Raw genomic sequence first — 23,462 nt, forward strand, 5'->3', positions numbered from 1 at the left:
TCTGTTTTGATTCGATTTTTCTTTCTTTGAACAATAACGTACGCAACATTAGATTGATTAAGTATCAAGCGAGGGTTGTAAAAGTTATAATCCTTGCTATCCAGCCTAGGCCAACGAGAAGGTCTTGATCTGCTATCATGTGTCAGTGATCAGCGAGGTAGGCCAATCTAATAGGCCTCTGTTGTATTGCTATTTTAGACCCAACATGTTTTACTTATAGGCTACACAATGCTTCGTGGAAGTTTATCCGATTAGGCTAACATAAGCTAGCGTTAATTTAGGTTTACCTGCGTGTGATAACGATATCAGGCTAGATGACTAGGCTATTTTAAAATGTTCAAAGAATTGTGCTATTTTGGCAGATGATTTATTATGATATAAGCGTTTGCACGTGTTCTCTTAAATTAACCTTACCCCATAACTTCCCTTTTATTTTTGGATTAATTGATTTAAGATGGCATAGTAGCCTAGGTGGACATCACAGCTTTCCAAAGTCGTCACGTTACCACAAATATCTTCAACCATAGACTGTGTCTTCAACCATTTATCTCAGCCCCCTCCTATGACTATCATCTGCCCAGCTACAGTAGCCTACCTTCAGTCATTTTGAACCAGTCTCTCTCACTCTCCTAAAAGATACAATTAGTCGAATGAACTTTCCAACCCTTCAGATTTTGTCCCTCCCAAGCTTTTTAAAGAAATGTTTTATACTACTGGACCTCATATCTTAAATATTTAAATCAGCCTTATGGCAGGTGTTGTAGGCTACCAACCATATTTAAACATGCTACAGTACCGCCTCTGATTAAAAAGCTGAATCTAAAGTCCTCTCTAACTTTAGACCTATTTCCAAACTCCGATCCCTTTCCAAAGTCTTGGAAAAAGTTGTGCTTGCACAGCTGCAATCTTTTTTAGACAAACAAGGCATCTCTGAAGTGTTCCAGACCGGTTTTAAAGCCTTCACAGCTCAGAAACTGCACTTCTAAGAATTTGCAATGACATTTTATTAGCTACTGATGCTGGTGATGCTGTTATACTTATCCTGCTAAACCTCACAGCGGCCTTTGACACAGTTGATCATACCATCCATCTCTCTCGCCTTGAGTAGTGCGTAGGTATTAAAGGTACTGCCTTAGAGTGGTTCAGATCATACTTCTCCGATAGAAGATTCTCTGTCAGCATAGGCGACTTTGTTTCCTCCTCAGCACCTCTATCCTGTGGTGTGCCTCAGGGATCCATCCTTGCACCCATCCTCTTTGCCCTCTATATGCTCCCTTTAGGCTCCATCCTTAGAAAATATGGTATCTCTTTCCACTGCTATGCAGATAACACCCACATTTATCCCCTGAAGGGTCAAGATTCCTTAAAACCTCTCCTAGACTGTCTTGATGATGTCAAAGCCTGGATGGCCTTTTAATTTTATTAACAAAAAAACTGAAGTCCTCCTATTAGGACCCAGTGGAGATCACACTCAGGGTATGGACTTAGACTCCCTGAGGCCCTATGTAAAGCCCTCTGTAAAGAGCCTGGGTGTGTTCATGGACGGTCTCATCCAGGCCTCACTTTCCCGCTTGCAACTGGTTCAAAATGCAGCAGCTCGCCACGTAACTGGTACCCGTAAGCGATAACACATCTCTCCGCTCATTTTTATTTCACTGAGATACTAATCTGGCTGCTCACAATTATTCGGTGATGAGTTTACTTCATACAGGCCATCCCAGATAGCAAGAGGTTGATGGACCACTGTCGGCCCACTGGGCGGCAGATCTGGTGGTCTGCTGGTGTTTTTCTCATCGGTTACGTTTCCCTCAGCCATTGGTGGGCCAATTAGCAATGAGAGGGGATTAGTTCAATTTCAAAATCAAAAAAATGGTTGTGGTAAAGTAGTAAGCTAACGCACATTTTAAAAAAATGCTGTCGGAAGAATGTATAGGCATAGGCTATTTATACAGCAAAGGTAGGCTACATACATAATTGCCTGACTGCGATGCAGTTTATCAGTTTGTAAAGGTTAGGTGACGTAGGAATTAATCAAAATGATTGGTTAGGCTGAACCAATGTTAACACAAAGTTAACACAAAGTATATGCCCTTTACAATGCTATAGCTTGGAAAATGTCTCTCATGAAATGAAGTGAGTGAATCTGGTGACTAGGTGAGACAGGCAGATGTTGAAGAATGTACGCTATGGACTTCTTAGGATGTCTTGGCCTGACAGAGTGGCTACCAAAGCTGTTTGGGGTGGGCAACTGGTGGCAGTGCTCTAGCAGTGTTCTTACTGCATAGTATCCTTTGCCTAACTAACCTATTCGGTGATGAGTTTACTTCATACAGGCCATCCCAGATAGCAAGAGGTTGATGGACGACTGTCGGCCCACTGGGCGGCAGATCTGGTGGTCTGCTGGCGTTTTTCTCATCAGTTTTCCTGCGGTCCACTGACAGGTTGCGACAAACGCACCACCTTTTGCCAACTGTGGTCCAAACACTTTTTTATCCGTTTAGTTAAACTTCTTCCTCCAATTTTAGTAATTTGTTTTTATTCACAACTAGTTAAAGTAAAGGTGACATCACCGGTGGCAAGCCACTGGTGGTTCAATACCTACACATCTGATTGCTATCTGGGAAGCCTATCAAAAGAACAGCCATGCGTTAAACATGAGCCAATGGATTGACAAAATTGAAAATGTTTAGCCTAACTGTTTAAATGTAGGCCTTAGGTAACAATGGTATAAACCAATGCCTTTGCTGGGTGTTGCGGTGTAACAGAGATAACAAAACAATTGGTTTTGTGCCAAAATACAGATATTGCAGATAAAAAATATATAATGAAAGAATTTAGCAGTGCTCACTACTTACTTGAATGTGAACATGTCTTTCCTCTTTTCAGAGCACAAACATGGGAAATAATCACTCAGAACAGGAGCAACAAAGCAAGGGAAACCCTGAGACCAAACAAGAGAGTTTGCCAAAGAAGAAAGATACAGATATATGGAGTAGCTTTCGAAATAAGACCAAGGCCCCACTGTCTCCACCAACTGCCTTTAAGCCTGTGCCTCCAAACCTTTTCGCATCTGCCATTGGCACATCAACATTCTACACAAAGCAGTTACTAGTGGAGACTCCACATGAAGACAAAAGACCCGTAGACTCTAGCCCAGTAGTGCCCGCATTTTCACCCAAAGCAACTCTTACAACAAACCCATTTAGGGTACCAAAAGAGCCACGTGCTTACGATATTTCCTGGGACCGCCCTCAAGTTAAAAGCCCAGTGCCAAACCCGATTTCTTCATTTGTCTTCCCATCAGTATCAGACAACACTCCTCCAAAGGATCCTCCAAAACCATATCCTCCAAAATCAGATCCTCTGAAATCAGATCCTCCAAAACCATATCCTCCAAAATCAGATCCTCTGAAATCAGATCCTCCAAAACCATATCCTCCAAAATCAGATCCTCTGAAATCAGATCCTCCAAAATCAGATCCTCCGAAATCATATCCACCGAAATCAGTTCCTCTGAAATCAGATCCTCCGAAATCAGATCCACCGAAATCAGTTCCTCTGAAATCAGATCCTCCGAAATCAATTCCTCTGAAATCAGATCCTCCGAAAGCTGTTCCTCCAAAAGCAGTTCCTCAGAACAATTCCTCTGAAATCAGATCCTCAATTCCTCTGAAATCAGATCCTCCTAAATCAGATACTCCGAAAGCAGTTCCTCAGAACATCGCTTCTCCTACAAGACCTGTTGCTCCTCTGTGGGAAAATTCTCCATGGCAAAGAAAACCACCCCAAATCCCTAAGGAGGCCTGGCCTGAACCCCCACCACCTGTGAAACCGGCCTTGACTCCAGAAACTGTCATAAGGGAGGCTATAGCCAGCATCTCTCAGGATGTTCCAGTGCCCTTCCTTTTTACTGCAACCACCCCAGAAATGACACAAGGTCCTTTAAGATCGGAAGTAGCAGTGGTAGATAATAAAACAACTTCAGCGGAAATAAGTGAAAAATCCTCATCATGCTCTAATAACACTGTGGTCAACATCACAGATAGTAAAAGTGATGACAATGTGAACAGTCAAACATATTTTGTGATTTCTGAAGAAACCCATGCAGAGATTATGTCAAGGTGAGTGCTTCATCATTAGTGGATTGCTCACTCTAGATTATGCTGAACTATATTTTCTCTAGACCTCCTTTGTCCTGCATGCATCAGTATCCAAGCCTGGCCTGGAAAGCCCTGTAGCTAGATGTGTAAGATACATTTTTGTGCATGCTACATTAAATAACGTTAGACATTTTGTTTTTTACAGACTTGCATATGTGGAAAACCAAAAGTGGCTTCCTGAACCACCAGTCACTCAAAAGCAGGCAGTGGTGCAGCGAGCCCTAAATGGAGTCTCTTATGCAGAGGCAGTTAAAAAGTCTCAACCAAAGGTCAACCCTGCCCGACGTGAAGCCAGGGCCAAATTATTGAAGAAAATGAGGTTATCTAAATATGGTGTGAGGCAGACAGAAACGCAAACGGATGACGACTCTGCTGAAGGAGGTAATACTGTCCCACAACAACCATGCGACAATTCCTCTACCCATCTACTTCCACTCAAAGGTGCACCAGACCAGAGTGTTACACCAAAAAATAAAGCAGCCATTGAGCAAACAACACATCTCAACCAAAATGAAAAATCTGCCATCTCCTCTAACCTTATCGAACTGGAAAAAGAACCCCCCCTGGCAAATGCAACTAAAAAAATAGAGCAGAAGACAGACAATGCACCATCAAAGAATACCAAACCAGAACCCAATTTGAACCAAAATCCACCGACATTACCAAAAAGTAATCAATCTGTAAGAGGGACAAATCCCACCCTGAGAACGGATACATCAAAGACCGTATTTTGTCAAGCGCACAATGTAAACTCTGCTCCAGCCATAGATCTGACAGACGAAGCACAAATGAGAGAAATTCTGAACGCCATACGTGTCTCACCTTCACCTAGTCAAATCAGTCAATCAGAATTAAAAGCTGCTCTGCAAGCTGCAAGTGTCTCTTTACTGCACGACAAAGTAAAGCAAACCAAGCTGAGGGTTTCAGCGCAAATATCCAGAGCTGTGAGAGGAAAGGTGAAGGAAAGTTTTCAATGTGTGCCTTCGCAAGTCGACCCTAAATCAGGTCCAAAGCAAGCCCCTCTTCCTACTGACACTCCACAAGAACATTTAGACTGTTCTGCTGCAAATGTCGTTCACAGTGAACTTTCAAGTTCTACTGGCCCTTCAAAGGAATCTCAAAAGCCACTGATCACTCCGCATCAGCCAGCCTTATCTCCTGTTTCTCCAGACCCATCACTCACATCGACTTCCCCCAATTGTTTGTCCACAACAGACATATTAAATGCCCGATGTGACAAACAAGGTGCAGCAACAACTAAAGCCACACCCGCCATTGAGCTTGGACAAAGTCCATCTAAGTTCATCACCAGAGCTCACCAGACTCATGCCAAAATACCAGCTAACGCTAATCAGGTACAAACAAAGATGAAAGAAATAAAACAATTGCCTCCGAAATCCAAAATGACGGAAAAAGAAGATACAAATATAGAAAATGAAGAAAAGGCACAGGATCCAAAACCCTCAACACCATCTCCACAGCCTCTCTCACGGCCTGAAGGTCGTTGGCATCCTTTCACCACTGATCGGTCATGTGTGCAGAGGGTCCGTTGTCAGCACCGGGAGAATGGCAAGCTGCCCAAAAATGTAGTGCAATGGTAAGGCAACAAAACTTTCTCACACAACTGTTATGTATGCAGTGACACGGCAAAGCAGTAGTATTTACCATTTATCCCGTGTTTTTTTCTTTCACTTCTTAATAAGCTTTGATGGGAAATTTCAGATTCTTAAAAAATGAAAGTTTCTAATTGCTATTATCTTTAGGTTGAATGTAAGTCGGAACTACCTGTGTGAGCCGTCTTGGGTCACCACAGCATCACTGGCTGCCTCAATTGCTCTGAGTGTACGACTGGATAGGGAGGATTCCCGGCAGTAGATCAATAAAATTGACATAATTGTAAAAACGTTGAATGTTTCTTGTAAAGGAATTATGTGCCTTCAGTCAACAAAAGCATAACAGTTGGCTGCAACGTTGATGCCTGTAGACATTTGCTGATTCTTTATTTTTTTTTTTTAAATAATAAAAACAGTCAAATTTGGACAAAAAAAGTTTTATTATGAACTGACACAACCTGTGACCACTGAAGAAATAAAAATGTGCATTTCTCAGATCAATAGCTGTACAACCCATGAAAGGGACTAAGAATTTATCAATTCAAAAAAAGAAGGGGGGAAAAAAACAAACTTTCACAGCAAATCTATGCCAGTTGCTAGGAAACAAGGCAAGGGCATTGGAATGGAGTGATTCTGCAAACACTCCAAAGCAAAACCTGAAAATAAGTTTTAAGAGTTGTGTTTGTAATGTTTGAACCTGAAAATCATGTGAAGCATATGTATCTGCCCTGTGCAATGCAAAAAGCATTTCCAGATGAAAGTAATCACAATTAAACACACACCTGGTAAGAGTGGCTGCAACAGAACAAGTTTAAAGTGGTGTGAGACACTTTAAAAAAGCTTCTTCTCCATGATTTCCCATGTTACCATTGCAGATTTTACATTTTATTGTGATTATTTGCATGGGAAGAAATACAAAGATTTGTGAGTTATTTGGCTTGTTTTAAGTATGCATGTTGGCTATCAAAGATCAAAATCAAGGGCTACTGTGACAAACTTTATTACCTAGTACATGGACATATACACAATCAAACAGACTAACAGATTTAATACTGCAACACACTCAGGCAGGCACAAGTGTGTAAAAGAAAAGTATGTGAATTAGCCTTAATACAGACCTTGAACTGCAGCATAAACTAGCTATCTGTTGATGTATACATATCCGGCCCGTTGGATCCATGTCTGTTTATCTCCAAAGGGTAAAGGCAAGTCCAAGTTTGACTGTACATCTGCCTACATGTACGTGTAGCTTTTGTGTATGGGTGTGTGTGCACATAAGGAGGGAATGTCTGCATGCAACTTTGAATTACACAATCATTTCAAGCTGCCGTGCATACTCAATGACCTGCTGGGCTAATTCTGTTGATGGAATCGTCACTTCCTCTGTTTTTTGCTGCTGGGAGCTGAAAGAGTAGTATCCATCAGGACTCTGAGTCCAACCCCTCTGTAGGACAAAGAAAAGGGCAAGGGGAAAAGTGGGCTGATCAATACAAGCAAACAGAATTAAGAAGATGAACGGCAATGTATGATCTGTACTGTGCAATTTTTAAAATCCCTACACATATAAACAATTAGCCCATTTCACAAGATGTCACCACGGAGTAACCCAACTTCCCAGACAGAAACAGGAAAGGGTTGCGGACACCGGCGGTGTCATGAGCACGGAACTTTCGACATTCGATTACTTAGACCCCATTATTCTCAATACAACCCCGCAAACCAGCATCAAACTCTGCCACCACCTCCGCTGGTGTGAGGCCCGGGGTTGTATTGAGAATAATGTTGTCCAAGTAATTGAATGTCGGAAGCGGAGTGCGCCGCGCTCATGTCGGTGCCAGTGTCCACAGCGCTGAATACGTTTTACCCTGCCAATTAAGGGATCGTTAACATCAATGAAGCCTGGACACTGTGAAAAGCACCTGGACACTGTAAATGGGCTTATTGAGTATGTTAGTGCACGACCAACTAACCTTCTTAGCGTACTCGGTCATCTTCTTAGGTGATGAGAAGAACAGTACTCTTGTGGCCTCGTTGAACTGGATTTGTTCATAAGCCTTCTCTATGCAGCCAGCTATCTCATCACTACCAGAAACAAAGCAGTGGAGTGAGTCCCATGTGCTCTTCCATATGCAAATGAATGACATCAGGAAGCAATCACACTGATAAGTGGTTATAGAAGCAGAAGAAGAAGCTTTCCAATTGTCTGGTAAGGTTTAGCAGCTTATTGGTTGACACCACAAGTGCTACACTAGCAAGCTGGATGTGGCACAATGATGGATTAACTTTCTGTTGAAATGTAAAGCTCATTCATGCTACTTTTGACAAATGTTAGGCATCCTGATCAATCAAAACAATTAAATACCAACATGGCGAGAGGACCAAAATGTACAAAGGCGCAAATACAGAATTTCGTTTCATTGCTTAAACTGCTTTGTGGACCTCAGTGTGATGGCTGCCTTAGTCACAGGTATAAAGGGTTTAAAATAAACAAATAAATAACACTCATCTCACCGGATAGTGTCGAGCAGAATGTCAATGAAGAATGTATAACTCTCTGCAGGGATATTTCCTTTGGCAAGAAAGACCTTATTGTAACTTCCCTCCATCAAATACTACAAATAAACACAAAGTCATTGTCAGCATCACATTGCTCCATTCACTTGTTTGGACAGACATGCAAAAGGCAAAGCTGCCTATTCAATGCAAAATCACCTGCTCAAGAGAAACAGGATGTCTGATGTATACATTGCTCTGAATGTCTTTAGCACTCAGTCTCTCCAACTCTGTGTGAAACTCAGATACACGATTCTGAGAGAGCAAGAAGAGCAAGTTCAGACCCAGTAGCTGGTGCATGTAGGCTGACTCTGGCAATTCATCCCTATGAGAAGCAGATAAAAAAGTTAACATTTCTGGGTCCTTCAATTAGAAAATGCCAAGAAAATATTACAAAAAATATAATAATATATATATTTGGATATGTCCATTGAAATACTTGTGTTCCTAAGACAGCATAGGTTACACTTCCAAATACAACAAACAAAATAGTGAAATTACTTGTAGTCAAAATAGTAGCACTTCAGTTGTGCCATGTATCGCTCAAAGGAGGGGATATCCTTTTTCAGAATACTCCACAAAGCTCCAATCTCCAAGACATCTCCTGCAATATTCAGTTTAGTTAGAGGCATGTATGACACAAGCAATGGATGTGTCTATAAGGTGCAAAAATTAAACTGGGAACATCCAGTATTTCACCCCCAAATGCTCTAGACACTAGAGAAACACTAGAATAGGCATACTCACGCGCAAGAATGAGCTGTTGTTTGGTGAGCTTAGTCCCTGAGGTCGGGAGGAAATTCAACTCCAAAAGAGAGACCTGTGAAAACACAAGGCAGACTACTAAGGCACTAAGAAGTAACTGTCACAGCACTTTCAATGATATGCTATTTACACAGCAATTCAGGAGTGGAGCATTCAACGTGTAATATAACTTGCTAACTTGTTAATATGTTTATGGTTACTTGTTGCAGATGATGTTCAAAGAGAACTTGCAACCCAATTAAAATGTTTATACTAGCCTAACGTTACATTAAATGAAAGTAGGGCAATTGTTTCGCGAGCGACACAAGGTAATTGTTTTAAAAGTGAGCTGTTTAAGTACTTTAACAAATCTGATCACAAATCCACTGTGATTGTTCTCGCCGACTTTGTTTTCAATAAGACAGGCTCAATAAGACAGGTATTGTGGAACAGTAACGTTAGCAAGCTAATGTAATTAGCGGCATGTTAGCACACTGCCATCCGCCAACTGTTGTTAACAGTTTAAGGCCTTCACAAGCAAGTCGTCATAAGCAACACTGATTAATACACGTGCTTAGGGCGAGCCCGCAAATTTCGGTTAAATTACACAGATTCTTATTCTGTCTTCCGGATGTGCCAAACATGACTTGTTACTTTAGCTAGCTGGCTAGCAGGTAACGTTAGCTAGCAACATTGACAGTGGCCATGTCATTCGGAGACCGTTCCTGACTAAATAACTAAGTTTGGCTGTGTTTTCGTGGCAATAGAACATATACCAGTTAAATTCTTACCTTAAGTTTACTCAGGATTTCACCACACTTATTCAAGTTAGGATTTTTCTTATTCCATTCAGTTTTTAATGTTTCATAAAGCCCTGCTGTTTCTTTCAACACAGACGCCATGGTGATTCTGCAAAATGCGCGACACCGGTTGGACAAATTACAGGAGACATCCGTCTACACAACACGACACGCCCACTTCCCTTGCGTCACTACAGGATGTGGAGCATCTTTGGGATATGTAGGCTACAAGAGGGCATTCAAATCAGAATTTATCTGGGGAGGGTGTCAGAGAACAATAGTAGAAGTAGACCTATGTAAAAACAGAACAGACACCCAACCTTGTTAATTTGATTGTGTTTTTCTCAAGTTGCAGTGCATCTCTCAGGGCCACAGACATTGAGGAATGAGCCTACAAACCCAATTGAAAAGGGATGTATATTTAGGCTACATGTCTGACTGAAAGCTTTTGATGTGTGTATTAGGCCTATTTATATTAATCTTAACATCTATAGCTTAGTCTACACACTCAAAATCATTCATGTAGGCTTCTGGTGATATCCTTTTTCAAAATGTTTACCCATGTAGTTTGAGTGTTTTACCTTAGTTTTGACATCTATCCCATACGATAGGCTTCTCATTCTTTCTCTGTTTTTACTAATGCTTGCTTGTCCTTACTCTGAATTGTTGCAAATAGGCAAAGTTTTGATGTCAATAATAAATAAGTAGATATTGTTTTGTTGTAAATTACTGTTCTATAGCCACAGAGAAAAACATGATCACCCAGGTTAGATTGCAGCATTCCATAAAATACATGTTATAAGCCAACATAGACTCTCGGACTTCATAACTGCTGTTCCATGGCTGGTTTGGTTTGGAATGTCACAAAGTGAAGGGGTGAAATGGAAATGTACGGAGCCCCTAAGGGGACATGAGCAAAAAAAAAAATCTAAAGTTTAGTTTCATGTGCTCACGTGAAACTTTCACGTGCTCACCTGAAACTATCATGTGCTCACATGAAACTTTCATGTGCGCACGTGAAACTTTCATGTGCGCACATGAAAGTTTCACGTGAGCACAAGAAAGTTTTGTGTGCGCACACAAAACCTTTTCACATGAAACTTTCCTGTGCGCACATGAAACTTTCACGTGAGCACATGAAACTAAACTTTAGATTTTGTTTTGCTCATGTCCCCTTAGGGGCTCCGTAGAAATGCCTAGGGCTCCACACGTTTTATTTAACAGACCAAGGCTAAAATTGAGTTTGTTTGTTAATGACAAACTGGCAAGCCTACCCTTCTACTAGGCTACATGATTCACATTCAATCTCAAATCTCAGTTACAACTTGTTTGGTTGTCAACCACCAGGGGGGGCACTTGAACCATTTCTGAATCTATTTATTTTTTTGTCCAGGCTGTATTACGGAAGGTTTTGAGGTGAGGAATTCCCCATGTAGCCACTGTTACGTACATGGAGAATCCTGTAAATCTGGACTTGGTGTGAGGATATCCCACACAGAGGGTGGTGTTCTCGTGTTGGACTTCAAGCCTTGTGGTGTAGTTCCACTGTATATGTTTCCTGGCATAGAAATGACCGTTGCCATGCAGACCAAACAGAAGACCAAAAAAAAAAAGGATCAATGGTACGACAGCAGAGGTTCATGGAGAAGGGCATAGACATCCCCCCCCTAAGGAGTAGGGCAGGAGTCTGGCATTCTGATCATGCTGAAAAACAAAGTTTAATCATGTGATATAGCTGAACTATGAAACACTAACAGGGTTTATTCAAACTACAGAAGCTCTCTTTCTCTCTTCCTCTCCCTCTCTCTCTCTCTCTCACTCTCTCTCTCTCTCACACACACACACACACACACACACGCGCGCGCGCACACGCACACGCACACGCATGCACACACACACACACACACTCTCTGTCTCTCTTTCTCTCTCTCAAACACTGACACTCACATGTATAGACCTGTGAGGCTTGAACTTGAGCTCTCAGAAAAAAGTCCAAATAGGGAACGTTTTAGTTTTTCATGGAGATTCACTGTTTAAAAGCCTATGCCTGAGTAGAGAGCAACTTAGTAGACCTTCTGAATTGAGATATTAATAACTCTCTGCCCAGCCCACCACATTCTTGGTGTGTTAGTCACACTGTAAACCAAAGAGTGCAGAGGAATGGGCCTTTTGCCATGTTTCTTTCCAAGGAGGAGTATATGCATGAGATCCCACCCCCTGACCCCCCCCCCCCCCCCCTCCCCAGAATGGTACCTCTGTCTCCCGTTCTCCCTCACACATACGTATACATTTAAACAAGGCATCATGCACTTAGACCCTTATGACAACTTGCATGACAGTTTACAACATGTAAATGAATGCTGATCCCTTGAAGTTGTATTCGGAGGGCTGGAAAGTGACTATATGAGTGAGAGAGTGTAAGTGCACTAGAAAATGGAAAATGGCGGTATGACGTTTTGGCATGGGAGCCTGTGAGTCACTGTTTATCTGGTCTGTAACTGGGAGACTAACTGTGAGACCTATGTGAGCAGGAGAACAAGCCTCTCAGTATGCTTTGTGGTTATGTCAGCCTGGAAAATAGCGCTGGTCAAATAAATTTCACAGACGTGACTGTCAGGGAGGCTGGTTTAATGGCAATTTTGAGATTTCTGTAGGGATGTGTAGGCCCACTTCTTCCAATCTCACTGAGAAATGTAATTCAGAAAACGAGATGAGTTGATAGAAATGACTGACCAAAATAAACTTGAATTGGCTCACTTTATTTGAAGCACTAAAATGACAATTGATAACATACAAAATGCTGGTGAAGCTGTGTACAGTAGTAGCAATAGTTTTTGTTTCCTTTTTCATAGTTTTTACTTGTGTTGTGATACACAATGGTGCCTTACATATCATGTGACATTCACTCAGAAGTTGTTTAGTATAAAAATAATAATTAAAAAATCACAGAAGAACAACAGAAAAATAATTACATAGCGCCATTTTGCACAAATGGTATTGGAATCCAGAGGCTAAATAAACTAGTTAACAACAAAATTATAGTTAAAAAAGTAACTATTGGGTATAGTTACCCAACAGTAAAGCTTGCAAAAAAAGCTAGTTGTAGACTTCATAATTATATACAGAGGTGAGGGGTCTTTGTGCTCTCCATTTTCCAGACTTCCAAGCACTTTATATTTGCTTGCCTTCCATCAATGTTACATTTCAAACCCAAAACAAGTTGGAAAGCAGCACCAAACCCTCTCTTGGAAAAAAAAAACTCACAGAAATGGACATTTTCTAACAATTGAAAGCAAAGTGTAGACTGATGGGAGCAAACAAACATAGCAGCTACGGTGACAGCTCTTTGGAAGAAATCAGTGTAAGTGTGGTGGGCAATGTGGGCTGCTTATGCATCCGAGCCTTTCTGGCGCCTTTTGGATGGTGGCACCAGGCGGGCGGGCAGCTCCGGTGGGAGCCCGTGTCCCTCCAGTTTGACTTCAATCAGGTGGCTGGCCAGAGCGAATTCCTCGTCGTCTAGCATGCCGTCGCGGTCCACATCCGACAGCTTCCAGATGCGGCCCAGCACAGAGTTTGGGAGTCGTGTGCTCACCATCCAGTCTTTGGCTTTGGTGCCGCTGAGCTTGCCCTCGTTGGGCGCCAGGTTGTAAAAGATCTCATCGTATTTGGGCTTATCTTTGGTCACAATCCAGTCGCCCTCCTCCTCGTTGCCCTCTCCATTCTCTTCTCCTGCCTCGCCGAAGGGGTCACCCTCTACGAAGGGCCCAGCACGGGTGCCGAGGAAAGCCCCGCCCTGGACCCCAGGCTGGACACCTGCCTCCAGCTCTTCCTGGCGAAGCAGGGGCATCAGTTTGGCGATGTCAGTGGCCAGCAGCTCGTCAAGAACAGCGATCAGGTTGGGTTTCAGAGGTTTGAACTTAGTAAAGTCGTGAACCATAAGTTGTTCCTGTCAACAGAATAAAGAGAGTTGATTAAAAAAATGTAGAATGTGTTATCTCAATTTTCGCAGTGACATTTTACAACTAAATATAAATAAAACAGAACTTTTGGTACAATTAATATATAATCATAAGTTAAGTTACTAAGTTAATAAGTTAAGTTACAATTTGATCTTGTATATATCTTATAATTGTAATATTTGTGATAATTATAGACATGCCTGCATTTTGGCACAGTCAGGGAAGTCACCAGCTGAGATGTGGTGCTGTAGCTGGATCTTGGCAAAGATGACTGGTAGTTGGTTGATCAGGTTCTTTTTCTTATTATCTTTCCTGAAGACAGATGGCATCTCCTGCTTCAAATAGCTGATGATGTGGGCATGCACCTGGAGAGACAGATTGCAAATAAGCAGTTAAATCACAGCTGACTGAGATGTTAAACATTCCTATCCACCAGGTCACTCCACACAAATGGCCATCAGAGGAAAGAATGGAGGGACCCACCCTAACTAGACGAGCCCTCTTCACCAGGTCATTAAGTTTCCGTAAGGCAGCATTCCTTGGAAGGTTCTGAATATCAGCAAACAAGTCCTCTTCCTCCAGTTCAAACAGCTTGCGATTATCTGGCACCATCAATGGCTCGGACCAGAAGGAACCTATGTAGACCCGTAGCACCTCGGGACTGCCAAACACCTTCCCCAGAGACCACATAAGAGCACCATACACTCGCATCAGCTGCTGGGTTCCAACCATGTCGGCTTTGTTCAGAACCACGCGCAGCTTGTCCTCGTTGCCCTTCAATGCACCAATAGCCTCTGAAAACTCATCAGAGATTTCCAATTTGTGTGCATCAAAGAGCAAAATGATACGATCGACACGTTCTGCAAACCAGCGCAGCACAGCAGGGAAGTCATACCCTGTGGAGAAGAGACAAGTGTAAACTTAGAGCAAGTTTTGAATGCTATGCACAAAACAGAACAAAGTTACAAGATGCAACATGCCTCGACCTGCGATGGATCAGTAATATGTTTCCTTCTCTTTATTTATAAATCCTTTATGGTGTTGTCTTTTTATACAAGGATTCATTTGACACCACCACTTTTTTTCGGTGATTGCACACAGATCTTTAAATTCCTTCTGTTTCCACTTTCTCAAATGTTCAAAACCCTTGTGGGTCTTTCCACATTAACATGTGCCAGATGGATTACAGTTGTGTCTGGAAAATATGAAGTAAATTGCGCTGCAAAATATTAATTCTGTATTCAAGACAAATGATAAATCAAGTTAATGTGTAAAGTATGTTAGCATCATGCCAATGTTACTGTGTTTTTTCATGCATGGATTTTGCAACATGGATGAATCTGCACTGTTGGAGATAGAAGCAGTTGTGTTCTCTAGGAGATTTATGTTGCTCACTCTCAGATCCGTTCCAGCTTGTAGATCATACCAGATGTACAGAGGAATCTGTTGCCTCAGCGTTTGAGTGTTTATTATTTCTGACTTTATGTCTGAATCAGGTGGTGTCCCTCGCTCCACTGCTATCTGGTCTCCTCCATATGTGGAGAGGTGCTTGCTTGCTTGTGGTGTTAGAGCAAAAAGGGTTAGCAGGGTGAGAGGAGTCAGGAGATGTTGCTGTTAATCTGGGACAGGTGTCTCTACTCCTCCCCCCCTCCTTACCTTTTGAGCTGGCCTCACCTCGGCTCACTCTCTGCTTGGCCCCAGACAGGATGCCTGGAGTGTCGATGATGCTGATGCTCTCTAGGACCTGATTGGGCATCTGGGCACACTGGAACCTGCCGAAAACAACCAGACGGGGAGATTATTAATAGCAAACATGTTACAGGGTCTGGTTTCAGAGCTCAGTGTGCTGTTCCAAATGATGTTAGGGAGTACGTTAGCATTCAGTTTCTAACACATTTAACTGTATGAATATGTTCTTGTCAACATGAAAAAAATACTCAAGATCACACAGAACATCTTATCAAAACACATGTATTGAACTTCACATGGAAGAATGTGTATTGAAGAGAACCATTGTGTTTAGTGAGTATCTGAAAAGATTGTGAAAAAAGGGAACTTTCCACACATCATGGTTTCCACTGTGATTAACGGGGAAGACTTCTAACCGTACTCCTCCCACCTTGTTTCTTTGTGTGGAAGTGCTCAAGCTGCACAGGGCTTCCTGAAGGAAAATGGCTACTAGTGCCAGAATTAAACAATATGGGCCTCTAATGATCTGCCCCTACAACAACAAGGCTGCTTCCTGCACTAAATGAGTTTCACAAGCCGAGTGTTTCCCCTCCAAAGGAAGCTGGAGAAAAGAGGCAAGCAAACATGTTCACAAACACACCCTTCAAGGCTCTATGGGATGATGAAAGATAAAATGTTTGCAGCACCACATGGTAGCAATTTTAGGAAGTGTCAAGCAAGCCTAACTATGCTGTTTTATTTGTTAGTAGCTAGTCTTTGTATCTGTGAGCATACATACTTTATCCTACACATTGCTTCAGCACATTCTTTCCATGGCTAGCTCAACTTGAGGAAGACATTTCTGGGAGCCAGGCACCAAGCCCTGGCACTGTGACGGGTAAACAGGTCAAAGGGGAGCGTTTGACTCAGACCTTCCTTGACTCTGTTTAGCTCTCTCACGTCATTAGTTTGTCTACCCATGGATACCCTGCCTCCCTCTTCGTGCTACCACAACTCTCCTTAAGTACACTAGCTTTCATCACCCGCTCTCGCAATATCACTTCATTTCTCCATTTTTCCACAAATAAGGAAAGTACACCCCTCTCAAAAATTTGGCATGGACTCTTGACATTCCATTGAGTACAGACTGTCATGCAATTTTTCAGTTATCATGCTGCCTCTATCCCTCTCTCTCTCTCTCCCTCTTTCTTTCTCTCTCTCACACTCTCACCACTCCTCCATTCCACACCCAGCGCGTCTGTTATAAACTGGGGGAGGTTGAGTAAAAGTTTCTTCAGAATTTCTAATCTATCTTCATGTCCCTCCCTCGACTCCTTGAGGTATCCTTGTACAACCTGTGTGTTCTGTGCACGCATACCTGTTTAGGAATGAGTTCCCAAAGGCGTTGAGCTTGCGGAAGGGTTTGTTGGGGTCCACAATGAGGGCATTTCCTGGGGTTAGCCCCTCCACATCTCCATGCATAATGGCTGTAAAGCAGTCTGTTGTTGGCTCTGGCCCCACTCGACTGCCAGGGAATTCCTGCTCCAACAGGTATCTGGATAATGTCCATATGTTAAGGTTTAGTAAGCCCTCACTTCTAAGAATCACAGCCACACAGAGTAAAACCAAGTTTGGCCTAAGTTAAACCTACTCCTGACTCTTTTACCTGATAAATGTAGTCTTCCCTGTAGAGTACTGGCCCACAACCAGCACCATTGGTTTGTTGTCGAAGTCTGCATCTTCAAGACTTGGGGAGTGGAAGTCATGGAAGCAGTAGTATTGCTCCAGTGGCAGAAGCTTCTTGCGATAGAGGGACTTCAGTCCTTCTGTCACAGTCCGGATCACTTCAGGTGACTTCTTGTCATTTTTCCGCCCCCAACGAGACATTGTTTCGAATGTAGGACTTGGAGAAGTTTTACAAAATGTATGTGTGTTTTTAGCTAGTCTTATGTTTTCTTGTTTCCTGTATGATCCTCAGAGAGCCCTCTTCTTTTTCCTGCACTTATATAATAAACGAGTTCCTTGCTTAGCAATGGGTAGCAAACTCCAAATATAGAAATCCTCTGGTAAGACTGGTGTTTACAGTCTCTGTGGTGAGTTGGCCGGATTTTTAAAAGGTCGCTGAAAAAAAAAGGAAAAATATATCACTGTATAACACTGATGTATAAACTCTCTTCTACTCTCCTAGTGAATCGAGGATATACCAAAAAAAGCCCTAAAAGGCTGCTGCTGAAAGGTCCTTTAAATATCCAATCTGGAGGGAATTCTCAGAGTGTAGGGCATTGTCTGTGCATGCCTGGAAAAAGTTCATTTTGGAAAACACACCCAGTCAGGGTCTTCATACGCACACAGATACTTCATTTCCTTATATTGAAAAGGGTGAGATGTCTTTTCCAGTGGCTACTCTCAGTGGAATGTTCAATTAGCCAATGTAGCCTAGTGTAGAGTGCCAAGTGTGGGACTTGTAAAGAAGTTCACACAAGATGAACAATATGCAGTTTGTGAGTATGAGAGTAAAAGCCCTTTAAATACTATAAAATAAAAATCAACACTGATAGAACACAATTAATGAAGAAAGACCAGTCACAATAAACATGATTTAAACTGACCCACAATGAACCTTAATGAAACTTAACACACATTAAACGTTATTCGATCGGATAAAGTTATTCAAACTGCGTGATGCAAGGAGTCAAACTGCTCATGAACAGGGAGCAAATGGTACCTGTCAAAATGGCTAAATCCACAGAGTTGAGAAGGGCTTGCTCTCCACTAAGCAAGGATGAAAGCTGTGGGATAGGGCAATAAAAACTGGAGATGGAGTCGTGTATTGAAGCTCAGAACTGGTTTTCTGTACTTTTTTTGTTCGGTGCGCTCCCTCTGGCTCCAGTTGGAGGATTATGATTCACAAGCTTCGATGCTGATGGAAAATGCCTTGTGGCTTCAGACACCAAAAGAGACTGTTGAATTGAGGGCATGTGTTTTGGAGCTTATTTGGAGTTGTGGATAGCATTTGGAAAGTTTGCTATCATTGCTTAACGCAATGAGGCCTTTGTGAAATAACGGGCCCAAATGTCCCCTGACCTCGTTCATGTCAAATCTCATGCCAAATCTTTTCCTTCAGTACTAACGTGATCATAATACCAAGACATATTCCAACATGCACAGTGACGCATAACTCTTTATTTCTTTTCAGGACCTCCATGGAAATTTTCCATTAGAGTAAGGGGAAAAGAAGCACACGCATCCATCACTGCCATATATTTTACCAGAAGCAAAATTCCACTTACCTATTTGCGTTACCCTATCTCAAGATTATGCAATGCGATTATCCAAAAACGATGACCTTGATTTGTGAAAAAAAAAGATGCAGAAAAACAGATGAATTGAAACCTGCAAAATTACTTTTCTAGGATGAGTCTCCTTTGCTGTTTGCCTGGATGGTGCAGTGGGTGAGGAGAAGGAAAGGGATGGGTGTTCTCCAGAGTCTTAACAGGTTTCAGCTGCGCTCTGGGTCTGCCAGCTCTCCTCTCTCTGCGCTCACAGCAACAGTACACACACTCCCACCGACGAGGACTCAAGTGCCCCGACTGGCTCAAAGCTTTCTTCTCTGTCTCTCCCTCCCTCTGAACCTCCTCTTGAGGTGTTCCCTGATGAGCACTCTCAAGCAAGTTCTGGAAAGTGTTAGGGTGAAGATGGTGATTAAGCTAGATGTAATGCAGGACAGGGGGGATGGACGTTGGCACATCAGATGACTAAGGTGGGGTCAGAATTTTTGTTCGACTGTGCCATCTGACACGTACAAATCGAATTAAAATGGAATTGAATGTGTTTGCTATAAAAATGTTGTACATGAATAATGTAATATTGTAAAAATGATACTGGATGAATACCCTGCTTTTATACAGTTAAAAAAACCCAACAAAACTTAAAAACAACAGTGCACAGTACAAACATTTCCCCCAAGAACTGGGAGCCCCATCTCCTACGGGTAACCAATACAGATCAAGTGGCACCACCTGCTGGATGTTAACACAAATAACAGCAACAGCACATACCCAAAAGTGATTTAAATAAGATCTATTCCATGACTTATCCAATACTTTTGTCTGCAAGTTTCTATTCACAGTCTTCTAGTTGTTTGGACCAAGCCATTAACAATTCCAGCCAATCAACACTTTACACCAAGAACACATAATGGCAGAGTGCCATTTTTTTAAATGATGTTTATGATTTTTCTTTTGCTAGTGTGTTCAAATTAATTTTGCCATAAAACCAGAATAAAAACAAAGGCATTTTTATCTTTCATAAAAGCCAGGTTTAATTTACAGTTTTACTAAATGTACAGTTCCTTTTCTTTAAAAAAAGCATCATTATACACAATAAATACAATACAAAATTAATCTGTAGTACTATACTTCAAATTCTTACATTTGTATTTTTTTACATTATTATTGTTCTTCCCAAGTCATTGCTTCTGCCATGTCTATAAACTTTTTGAACGTCAACCATCAACAGACATAGAAATATTTCTTTGTAAGGGCAACTCCGGGGCTTTCGCAAATGGCCTTGTCAATGCTCACAGCAATACATAAGATCCCCCAAAAATTGATGCGCAGTAAGTAATTCATGAATTTTGTGTTGGAAGTTCTTCCTAGGAAACCAATTCTGTGTTCCTCACTCATTGTATCATTCTGGATTATGTGGCATACCCATGTTTGAAAGGCATGTTTCAATTTAGAAGTCTAACGCTATTCTTTTCAGCAATTATTTATCAGAATTAACCCTCTCATGACTGTGAGAACTGAGTTCCTCTGCTTTTGTCTGAATGAAATTGGAATGGATTCAAGTTAAAGTGAAGTGTCATTTGCTTCGGTAATGGTTGACTGTTGCAAGTGAAAATCTCATTTAGTATAGGATCTGATTGAAATTCCGAGCAAATTATGATTTCGATTCAGAATACAGTCACTGTTGATCAAAGCTGAAAATGTCCTTTCACACAACATTTCTGAGAGAATGGACATCAATGGGAGAATTCATTAAATGATCTAGAGAAGGCTTTCAACCCTCTTGTAACCTTCAGCACCTCATCTCGAGACTGAGAGAGATGGCATGTCCATGTAGACACAAAAAAAATAATTGATTTACATTACATTCATCCATTCAAAATAAGAGTGATTATGTTAAACGACACTGATGAAGCCACAGTACAATGGTGAGAATTAGACTGGAAAATGGGACACACTGATTTTGGGTCAACCTGTACACCCCTCTGATATTGTCAGAACTATTCTGTTGTGGAAGAGACTCACTGTGCGGAGTTGTGCTGTATAAGGGTGTGTGTGTGTGTGTGTGTGTGTGTGTGTGTGGGGGGGGGGGGTTGCTTAACAAACAGGCCTAAAAGCCTGCTTACTGCAACCAGACGTTAAAAAAAAGGGTATATTTTCTTGATTCCATTATTGAAAGTGAACTTCTTTCTCTGTGTTTGAAGTACACTTACGTGGACACTTGTACAATAAAGAGTGTCATTTTTTTCCATATCAACTTTTATCAAAAACAGCTGAACCGATGCTTGCCCGTTCTATTCCCTTATTTAAAAAAAACATCAAAATATCAAAACAGCTGTTATTGGTTCAGTCTAGCCCGCCTATAGGGTGGATGGGGTGCTGTTATCTGTTGTGTGTCTGAGTCACCAGGCTTCCGTTCTGACCTCGACCTCCGACCTGCTGAGTCGTGGAGGAGGACGAGGAGGCCGTGGAAGAGGAGGGTCTGTATGACGAGGTGGAAGAGGTGACAGTGCGTTGGGATGGGTGCGGGTGGTGGTGCCCGTGGGAGCCCCCTGGGGGCCTGCCTGAGCCGCCCCTGCTGCTGGGATGGCCCGTGGGCCCCTGCTGCAGGTTCAGTATGCTGTCTATGGCGCACTGCAGGTGCTCGTTCAGAGAGTCGTCCGGCGGGGGGCTACCGCTGGAGAAACTGGCATTGTCCATGTCTGGGGAGTCCGACTTGCAGCGTTTGGCAGGAAGCGAAGAGTCTCTGGCGAAGGACGAGGCGTCAGAGGGGGAGGGAGGGCCGGGCGCGTGCTGGTCCATTCGAAACGTGCCGCCGGGCCGCTCACGGTTCTTGCCGCCAAACCGTTTGGACCGCAGTGCCCCCCCCTCGGCATCGCGCTCCGCCGCCACCTCGTCCTCGCCGGCCTCCGCCTGCTCGGGCGGCCGGTGCCGGTGGTGCCGGTGGTAGGCGTTTTTGATTCCGCGGTAGAACACGTCCTCCACCTCGGCGAGCCCCGGTGTGGAGCGGAGCGCCTGGGAGACACCCTGGCCGGCGGCCTCGCCGCCTCCTCCTCCTCCTCCTCCTCCTCCTCCTCCTCCCGCGCTCCGCTCCTGGCCCCCGCGGCCGCCCTGGTGCTCCAGCTTGACGCTGGCGATCACCGTGCGCTCCGGCTGCGGCGAGGCGCGCAGCTGGGCGGGCGGAGAGGGCGAGGACGACGACGCCGCCGCCGCCGGGGGGAAGGCAGGTAGCGTCGGGGCGAGCGCCGGCGGATTGGGGGCCACCTCACAGCCGCCCCCCGGCACGCCCGGCCGGATGCGCGGGCTCACGTTCTCGCGGTAGGTCTTCCGCAGCGGCAGCCGGCAGGGCGTGGACGTGGACGTGGACACCGGCGGGCACTTGGGCCCGGGCACCTCGCGGTGCTCCAGCGTGCCGTTCATCTGCGAGGCGGAACAGGAAGTCGAAGACGAGGAAGACCAGGGGTAGGAAGGGGGCGCGTCCTGCTGGCTGGGCCCTGAATGCGTGGTGACCGTGCTATTGCTGGAGGAGGCCGTGGAGGTGCACGTGGCGGGAGGTGGAGCGGGAGTCCTGATGACCGATGCGGTGGTGGAGGGGAACGCCGCGGGAGCTTTGGGCTGTGGCGGCGGCGGCGGAGGTGGTGCTGGGGGCTGCACCTCAGGGGTGGGCGGCTGCGAGTGGTGCTGGGGCTGCGAGTGGACCGGGTCCAGTGCGGTGTTGTGCACCACCTTGGTCAAGCCGGCCTCTTGCTTGATCTTGAGCTTCAGGCCGATGCGCTGACGGGCCTCGTACGTTTTCATGGGGGGCTTGCTAGTCCGCTGAGGGAGAGCGTCGTCGTCGTCGTTGTTGTGGTGGGAGGGGCGGGAGGGGGCGGACGGAGTTCGACTGAAGGAGGAGGGCGCTGCTGAGGAGTCGGCGGCCACCCGTAGCGCCGGCGCAGGCGCAGGCGCAGCGACAGAGCTGGTCGACCAGGAGACAGACGCCCCACCGCCGCCTTGCTTGATCACCAGCTTGGTTGGAGGGTAGGGGATGGAGGGGGGTGCTGGAGCAGAGGGCACACTGGGGACAGGGGCAGGAGCGGGAGCAGGGGCAGGGGTAGGGGGGGCAGGGCCCATGGCTGGTGGGGCTGGCCTGACTGAACTGGCTTCAACTGCCACCGGCCTTTGTGCACTGACAGTGACACTGTCCAACAGGCAAGAGTTGGCCACGAACTCTTCTGTAATGCAGATGGAAGAGAAAAGAAAGACACAACTTTAGAAAACGGTTGCTAGTTGGTAAGAAAGTACTACAACATGAGTTACAAACTGTAAAAGATCTGACGCGTTGCAGTTCAAAGACATAGAAGGCAAAATCTGCTCCAAAACACTTAAAAAAAAACAACCATTTTCAACAAGCCATGCAGGTGTGGGACAATATTTTAGGACTTAAAGATCTTAAATAGTGTCCCTTAAAACAAAGAAATTATACACTAGTCATTGCATAGGAAGCAAATTCAAGATTCAGTGTGGAGGCCTCTTGATTTCAAATGGAATGTCCCAACATCTATACAATATTAAATCTGTAATGCCTACCACTCCAGGTGCAAACAACTTCTAACAGCTTCAACCTAAAATCAACCAAACTGGTTAACTTTGGGGCAGCCGTGGCCCACTGGTTAGCACTCTGGACTTGTAACCGGAG

The 23,462-nt window shown here is 43.9% G+C and overlaps 4 protein-coding genes across 10 annotated transcripts in view; 1 reads left to right on the top strand and 3 right to left on the bottom strand.

Moving 5' to 3' along the window:
- On the top strand, positions 1 to 22,617 carry LOC121684146 (titin-like). Of its 2 annotated transcripts, XM_042064100.1 has the most exons (6): positions 1 to 157; positions 2,887 to 3,328; positions 3,374 to 4,121; positions 4,306 to 5,757; positions 5,924 to 6,056; positions 22,606 to 22,617. In XM_042064100.1, exons 2-5 carry the CDS (start codon positions 2,896 to 2,898, stop codon positions 6,033 to 6,035), a joined length of 2,745 nt encoding a protein of 914 aa, XP_041920034.1. In that variant the 5' UTR covers positions 1 to 157; positions 2,887 to 2,895; the 3' UTR covers positions 6,036 to 6,056; positions 22,606 to 22,617. The 2 variants fall into 2 exon arrangements, with proteins under 2 accessions (XP_041920034.1, XP_041920033.1); XM_042064099.1 differs by having other exon boundaries at positions 2,887 to 4,121.
- Positions 6,195 to 10,012, bottom strand: psmd8 (proteasome 26S subunit, non-ATPase 8). Its single transcript, XM_042064148.1, has 7 exons — positions 9,862 to 10,012; positions 9,074 to 9,146; positions 8,828 to 8,930; positions 8,486 to 8,651; positions 8,285 to 8,385; positions 7,744 to 7,855; positions 6,195 to 7,217 (listed from the first exon to the last, which is right to left on the bottom strand). Exons 1-7 carry the CDS (start codon positions 9,970 to 9,972, stop codon positions 7,080 to 7,082), a joined length of 804 nt encoding a protein of 267 aa, XP_041920082.1. The 5' UTR covers positions 9,973 to 10,012; the 3' UTR covers positions 6,195 to 7,079.
- ehd2b (EH-domain containing 2b) lies at positions 12,609 to 19,191 on the bottom strand. 3 transcript variants are annotated; one of them, XM_042064133.1, is made up of 7 exons: positions 18,788 to 19,191; positions 17,164 to 17,618; positions 16,876 to 17,052; positions 15,504 to 15,601; positions 14,313 to 14,725; positions 14,030 to 14,194; positions 12,609 to 13,816 (listed from the first exon to the last, which is right to left on the bottom strand). In XM_042064133.1, the coding sequence occupies exons 2-7, from the start codon at positions 17,382 to 17,384 to the stop codon at positions 13,259 to 13,261; spliced, it is 1,632 nt and encodes a 543-aa protein (XP_041920067.1). In that variant the 5' UTR covers positions 17,385 to 17,618; positions 18,788 to 19,191; the 3' UTR covers positions 12,609 to 13,258. The 3 variants fall into 3 exon arrangements, with proteins under 3 accessions (XP_041920067.1, XP_041920065.1, XP_041920066.1); XM_042064131.1 differs by having other exon boundaries at positions 15,486 to 15,601; positions 18,788 to 19,190; XM_042064132.1 differs by lacking the exon at positions 18,788 to 19,191 and adding an exon at positions 18,223 to 18,452 and having other exon boundaries at positions 15,486 to 15,601.
- The window catches only part of bicra (BRD4 interacting chromatin remodeling complex associated protein), a 14,864-nt gene continuing 11,202 nt past the window's right edge, over positions 19,801 to 23,462 (bottom strand). For all 4 annotated transcript variants that reach the window (XM_042064085.1, XM_042064086.1, XM_042064084.1 and 1 more), the window contains one exon: positions 19,801 to 22,998. In XM_042064085.1, the coding sequence (XP_041920019.1) occupies positions 21,167 to 22,998 (1,832 nt within the window). In that variant the 3' untranslated portion in view covers positions 19,801 to 21,166. The remainder of the gene's footprint in view (positions 22,999 to 23,462) is intronic.

This window comes from Alosa sapidissima, chromosome 15 (assembly GCF_018492685.1).
Source record: "Alosa sapidissima isolate fAloSap1 chromosome 15, fAloSap1.pri, whole genome shotgun sequence".
Taxonomy (NCBI): domain Eukaryota; kingdom Metazoa; phylum Chordata; class Actinopteri; order Clupeiformes; family Clupeidae; genus Alosa; species Alosa sapidissima.

What these genes read in the sequence shown, in the direction of transcription:
- ehd2b (XM_042064131.1), bottom strand. Translation starts at nt 17,384, where the DNA reads ATGTCTCGTTGGGGGCGGAAAAATGACAAGAAGTCACCTGAAGTGATC. An exon ending in GGGAAGACTACATTTATCAG is followed by an intron (nt 17,053 to 17,163) that starts GTAAAAGAGTCA and finishes GACATTATCCAG; the next exon opens with ATACCTGTTGGAGCAGGAAT. An exon ending in CTGACTGTGCCAAAATGCAG is followed by an intron (nt 13,817 to 14,029) that starts GCATGTCTATAA and finishes TTCTGTTGACAG; the next exon opens with GAACAACTTATGGTTCACGA.
- psmd8 (XM_042064148.1), bottom strand. Translation starts at nt 9,972, where the DNA reads ATGGCGTCTGTGTTGAAAGAAACAGCAGGGCTTTATGAAACATTAAAA. An exon ending in ACAACAGCTCATTCTTGCGC is followed by an intron (nt 8,931 to 9,073) that starts GTGAGTATGCCT and finishes TGAATATTGCAG; the next exon opens with GAGATGTCTTGGAGATTGGA. An exon ending in ATTCTGCTCGACACTATCCG is followed by an intron (nt 7,856 to 8,284) that starts GTGAGATGAGTG and finishes TGTTTCTGGTAG; the next exon opens with TGATGAGATAGCTGGCTGCA.
- LOC121684146 (XM_042064099.1), top strand. Translation starts at nt 2,896, where the DNA reads ATGGGAAATAATCACTCAGAACAGGAGCAACAAAGCAAGGGAAACCCT. An exon ending in CATGCAGAGATTATGTCAAG is followed by an intron (nt 4,122 to 4,305) that starts GTGAGTGCTTCA and finishes TGTTTTTTACAG; the next exon opens with ACTTGCATATGTGGAAAACC. An exon ending in CCCAAAAATGTAGTGCAATG is followed by an intron (nt 5,758 to 5,923) that starts GTAAGGCAACAA and finishes TATTATCTTTAG; the next exon opens with GTTGAATGTAAGTCGGAACT.